The sequence below is a fragment of the Symsagittifera roscoffensis genome, chromosome 5 (assembly GCF_963678635.1).
Source record: "Symsagittifera roscoffensis chromosome 5, txSymRosc1.1, whole genome shotgun sequence".
Classification (NCBI taxonomy): Eukaryota; Metazoa; Xenacoelomorpha; order Acoela; family Convolutidae; genus Symsagittifera; species Symsagittifera roscoffensis.
The window spans coordinates 13,651,594-13,657,957 of record NC_087066.1 but is presented as its reverse complement, the minus strand read 5'-3'; the positions used below and the strand labels follow the sequence as shown (position 1 = coordinate 13,657,957).

Genomic DNA, 6,364 nt, shown 5'->3' with positions numbered 1-6,364 from the left:
TGCCCAGCGAGCGCAAAGGTATGTTCAAAGTTATTCGACAAATTAAGAACAATGTAAGCCTAATTTATGAACATACAAGGATATAAGCCTATTTCTAAACTTTGTATGGTGATAAAAGCACTAAATATCCGCCCTTCTGATTTATGAATGTAACTTAAGATAATTTAACTAATGTTGAGTTCAATATTGGTCCTCTCAGTGAACTCACGGGAAGACCTCCGGGATATTTTAGTTAAGTTTTTAGTTGTTTAAATTAGTACATAAGTTTTTAGTTGTTTAAATTCGATCTTATTTTTTTTACATAAGTTTTTAGTTGTTTAAATTCGATCTTATTTTTTTTCAATGTTTTTGGCCTTAAATAGAAGAAGTAGTTTAGAAGAAACGGAGGGTAGCTGTTTACTACTAAACTGACTGCTGTAATCAGAATTATAAGGTCTTCACTTTGAAAAGATTGAACTTCATATAAACTCTATTCTTATGAGTTGAAGCCACAAAAAGCATTTAATTAGAACTCAAAAAATGGATCTTACTATTTTTCAGCTTCGAAAAAAGTTTTCTTTTGTGAGAAAAAACAACAAAGTGGAGTCTTGTCCTCCAAGTGCTCTATATGGAACAAATTCGAGGAAGATTCTGGCAAAGCATCTGGGAGAAACAAGGGTAATTCCTTTTATGATATTTTCGCAGCTTTTGCCCTAATCAGAGTTAAAGGATTTCTTTTTAAATCAGGAGTCACCACAAAAGAGCTTGTCCAGAACATTTTTTTTACAAACCAGGTTTTTCAGAGCAGACTGACGGAACTTTTTTGTTCATTAGGAAACAAGCCATTATGTCTATTAACTGGTGATTTTTGTATTGAACCTTCTGTCCATAACTAAGCACGAGTTGTCCGATAACTTAGCTTGAAAATTAAAATTTTTCATTATCACTGATGAAAAACTAATAAAATTTCGCGTTGCAAAATTTAAAATGTAATAAGTTCTGATGCATTGATTATTAAATACAAAAGTCTTGTCAATTGAATCTGGCATTCTTCCTCATAAACATGTTGTAAATTATCAAAATATCACAGTGTTGAATTATTGAACGTATTGGCCATCTGTCTAAATTTTATGACAACAAGTTTTGGTGTTTCACATTTTGATTATTAAATCTGACAACTTTAAAATAGAGCATGAGCTTGACAGTCGAGGTTAACTTTAAGATGATTTTATGTTTGAAAAATACACAAAAAATTCTTAAAAAAACTGCTAAAAAACTGGTAATGGGTGTTTGAAAACTAATGCGCGTTATGTTGATTTTGTACAGCAACTGTCTGCGGCAAATAAATATTTCCAAGTTGATACGAAACGATAAAGACTCTGCATACTAAAACGCATATGGGGAATATAAGGGAAACTAAAATTTTTAATTTTTTTAAAACGTTTTAACAGGTTTTCAAAGCACAATCTTCTACTTCAGTCTTAAGTGGCAGCCTGAACATTCACAGTTTTGGCCCTGATAGAAAAGTAGTATTTTTTTTACTTAACTGTTTTGACTTAATTGTCTCTCGTTCTACAAAAAAAAGGTGCCACAAATGTTCATCGGAGTGGGCTGAGTGATCAATCATACTTAAAAACTTCGAATTGTGATTGCAATGAGTTTTTAAAATTTTCAATGAGCTTTCTCAATTTTGAGAAAAACTCGTTTTTTGGTGTTTTTTTTTTATTACAAAAGTCAGCGAACAGGCTTATTTTTTTGTCAGCCAAATTAGTTGCCACAAACAATTATCTGATTGAGTGAATTGTTATATCATATTGACGCCTCTTTACCACTGATTCAATTGCTACTGAAAAAACTCAAAAAGTCGTCTTTCTTCAAGCGCCGTCCTGAGAATTAAGCAAAATGTTTAAAATTAAAAAACTAATAATTATTTTCTTTTTGTCATCTTTTACAGAAGGTGCCGCCCAAATTGTTTATGTTAATGTTGCTGTCAAATTGGTCCAAATTCTAGGCTTTTGTTTGATCCTTTCATCACACCAAGCACTAAAATCGACGCTAATTGATGAAAAAAAAACTTTTTTCTTTTGTTTTCAACTATATGTCGAATCACTATCTGCTTCTTTCACAGCAACCGGCCTTCCTTGTTTTGTTTTGTTTATGAACGAACTCGAAAATGAGAGGAAACTTTCAATTGTTATAGGCAGTCTCGGCAGAGATTGAAACAATACTGACCTCCCGCCTAATAAGGCTTGCTAGATACAATGATTCCTTCCTGTGAAACCGCACCGCCAGTTTAACCCATATCCCATTAGTCAAGAGTTTTTGGACTACCCGTTGTTTTACAGCGCTTCCAATTGCTGTGGGACATCATTATACATTATACAAGTATTTGGAGAAAAGGATCGTTTTTTTTTGCGACAATATAGATATCTCAACCAATTGAAAAATCTGGTTTGAAAAAATTCAGATTTAGACTGTTCAACGAAACCACCCCATCTGATTAACTTTTCTTTTCATTTTACCTTAAACACTTTTTTGTCTAAGAAGCTGTTAGTTGTCCAATTGGGAAGTTTTTAAACATAACGTTTCTGCGCCAATATGAACATAACGAACATTTTAAAATTCATTTTCTTAGTTATTAAATATTTTTGTTGATGCCTCAAATGAAAGTATATTACATTCTATTTTTGTTATTTTTTTCTTTCAAATAGTCTAATTAAATACTTTTTTGTGAATCCTAATTCGTTTAGACAAAAACTATGTCCTTCTAAATACATGATTGTATACATTGAAAACAAATTAAGCTGTCATACGTTGATTACAATGTAACAAATTCTCGAAATATTATACAAGTTATTTGATTCAGATGTGTTTTGATGCCTATCATTTTTGAATAAAATCTTATCAAGTCTTTTTAGAGATATTTGCAATATAGGTGTCAAACAGACATATTAGTCCTGTTTTATTTCAGTCCAAAAATAGTTTTCAAATTGTTTCACTTGATTACTTCTGCAAACTTCAAGCTCATACGTGTTACAAGATCTAAATTTCTTTTAGAAAGCGTGGCAGTTGTCAGATCACCATAATAATTGAAATAATTTCGAAACAACTTTATTTTGAGATATAAAAAAAGTAGAAAGCTCATTGTATGATTTTGGGCAATCAGCCATCGTAACGGTTTGTTTAAGGTTGCAATCAACCAGCTGATAGATCCACATGGCGTTAGTTCTACTAAAAAAGCGCCCAACAGAAGCCGGAATTTTGTCATTTCAAATAAGGTAAGTATACAATCAGTTTTGCATGATAATGAATTTAAAAAATACATACAATTTAATCAAGACTTCAGAAATGTTCAGTTGTTTGGAATAATAACTCAATGAACATATCCTTGACACAAATTCCTGAAGAAAAAAGAAAGAAAAATGGACAATTTTCTACTTAATTGTATATAAAAAAATTGATTATATAAATGTCAAGGTTTTTTTTGTATAATTACAAAAAATAGGTTGAAAAGAGGCCCTGTCCATTTTTTTCATCAGTGTTTAGATTTTTATCTTTATCTGCAAATTGTGAACACAATAACAAGTGAAAAATAAAACGACAAGGTGAAAAAAATTGAAATTCAAAGATATCTTTGTGACTACGCTTAGAACTTTTTTCCATTATAACATGATATTTTCTAAAATTTATAGTCAGCAGATGAGACAGTTGAATAGTTATTTTTACTACGCATGTAGGTGAGTTTGGCTGTTTGATTAGTTTTCTTGTGTATATGATGCGTGTCTTTATTCAGTTGACAGGACGCTTTATAGACGCCAAGAGACCCGAAACTCTTTCAATTACTGCAGAGGACGACAAGTGGCATACATTCCAAATAAGAATTACATCAAAAGAACAAGCTGTCAAAATCATGAAGAAAAATGGCAAACCTGCTATCACGGTTGAATTCCCTCGAGGGTGTGTAATTGGTGAAAGAGTTATCTCAATGGAGTTCCTTGGAGTACGAGACAAGTACTTCGAAATACAAAAGGACAAAAAGCTCGCGAACTCTCGAGGTTCAACCGGTGTTCCCACATGTGAACGAAAAGGTAAAATGCTAACAGATATTCTTCGCTTAATACAGCCGACTGACTGCGAGTTTCTACGCCCTGTCAAAGTGAGTTTTCCATTCTCGAAAACCCAAAAGCATGAATTTCTAAGACATGAGTTTAATCGAGAGAGTCTTCAAAAGCGCATCGTCATCGTTCATTCGGGAGCTGTCGAAATCAACACAACTGTATTTTCTGATAGTGGTTTGTTCCTGGACATCAATGATTCGGTAGGTTTTTTGTTTCCATAGATTTAACTTTAGTTCGTTTAAGAAAAAAATGAAGAAAAGTCATATCACAGAAGTACAAGCAAATTTCCTAATGTTTGAGATTTTCATCTAATTTTTCCCAATTAAAGTTATCTTTCAGCACTTTCATTACTTTAAAGTTTAATTTTACAAGGTTGTGGCTGCTCTTGGCGTCAGATCAAAAGCAGGTGAATTCTTCACCGCGAATGACGTTTATTTGAAGGTTATTCAAGATAACACACAAGCTGTCACTGGTAACGAGTTTGATCTCAAGATATCGTGTGGGAAATTTGAAGAAGAATTGGATCGTAAATCTTATCTGCGAAATTCTAACAAGTTTTATACAAAACTTGACAATATACAAAATGCAGAGATGTTCAGAGCGGAACTAGAAGGTAATTTTTTTTATTATTTAGCCGTACGCCAAAAAAGAAATAAATGCTGTAAATTTGGCTGTAAACAGCAACTAACTAGCAGAAACGTTTTTAAAATAGATGAGCGAAATGCTTTGACAAAATGACATCAATGACCAAATTTCATCAATACAAAATTGTGTCTGAACTCTTTTCATTTTTCAGAGAAAAAATTACATAAATGTTTTGGAAGCATTAGATGGAGAACTCTGTGTAATTTTTCGTTTTTAGTTATTTTGAAAAGCGGATCATGCGCTGGGTAAAACATATTTAGATGTCAAAATTAAGACATAACTTTTGAGAACTTTAATGACATTTTGAGGCAGGGAAATAAGTGACAGAATTAATTAAACAAACAGTTCATTTGGAAACTACTTTCGATTTGACTAATAATAGGTTAAACTTAATAACTTTTAATAACTTTGATAGCTGCAAACTGTATCCACACTTGTACTGAATTGAAAAAAAATCTTAATTTAAGCCATTGGTCCATTCCTTCTCGACAAAGGATGCAAGAAGCGAGAAGTTGAAATGTTGTTCAAAAACAGCATATTCAGAGAAGTTGACCTGCAATGCCATTTTGTAGCAAATACTTTCCCCAAGCCTATATTAAAAGTGAAATCTAGCGCTTTTGGGGGTGCAAAAGAAGTAAAATTTGAACTACTCAACCAAAAACAACTAGATTCATTGAAGGACCAGCAACCGCTCCCCATGCCAAGTGTCTTTGCCGACGCTCTGACACGTATTGGTTCCCAATGGATACCCTTCCTCCAAGAAAACAAATTTGTTGAGGCTAAAGAATGTCTAGTCAACTTCATATTGGATGACATTTTGAGCGAACTTGAAAACATCAAAAGTCCTCTTACTTCGTCGCAAGAAACAGAGCTCAAGCAGTGCGTTCAACGTAACGTCAATAATCTCACAGAGGAGAAAATTAAACCCAATTTCTTCGAAGCTGTCAATATGGGACCAAAGTCGTCTGCCCTAACGCATGAAAATTTCTATAAACTGGCTGTTTGTTTGATGTACTCGCCACAACAAGTACTACAAACTGCATTTAAAAGGTGTTTCGAACAAAAACAAACATATAGGCTCAATGAAAATGACTTTCCCAAGTCGTTCTTGATCTGGCTCGGAATTGAAAACAAGGACAATCAAGAACCAATGGAAATTGTTTGCTCGACTTCGGCACAATGAGAAGGCTAACGGTTGCCTTTAAACCCAATCTACATCAAAATTTCATCAAAACTTCAAATTTGGTTATTTTTCCTCACAAACCCCCCCCCCCCCCTCCACCCCCCCCCCCAATTCTCTCAAACATGAATTTTATGGTCTAACGAGTGGCTTTACGAGGTTAATTATAAAGACTAAATATGTTTGTCATGGCCTAATTAGTGTGCATGTCAATTTTCACGAAAATCGGACAAAGTGAACAAATAAGAATTTGCAGGTGGGGGAAAAGAATTGGATCCTCAAATTCGATTAGATTTTGTATTTGGCATACGTACAGTTTTATAGATAAAGGTGATTTAAATAACTCATCGAAACAATAAAATTGACTAAATTAGAGTGAATTATTTGTGATGCTGTTTTTTCATAGTCTGATTGTTTTGCCCATCTACACCAAGTGGGATAT

At 33.2% G+C, this 6,364-nt stretch overlaps 1 protein-coding gene across 1 annotated transcript in view; it reads left to right on the top strand.

Annotated features, from left to right (window-relative positions):
- Positions 1–6,019, top strand: part of LOC134845779 (uncharacterized) — a gene marked incomplete in the record, with an annotated part of 6,705 nt that extends 686 nt beyond the window's left edge. Inside the window, 5 exon segments of the mRNA XM_063862860.1 lie at positions 1–657; positions 3,168–3,257; positions 3,773–4,297; positions 4,470–4,710; positions 5,210–6,019. Coding sequence (XP_063718930.1) covers positions 520–657; positions 3,168–3,257; positions 3,773–4,297; positions 4,470–4,710; positions 5,210–5,925 — 1,710 coding nt within the window.
- Between the last annotated feature and the right edge of the window lie 345 nt (positions 6,020–6,364).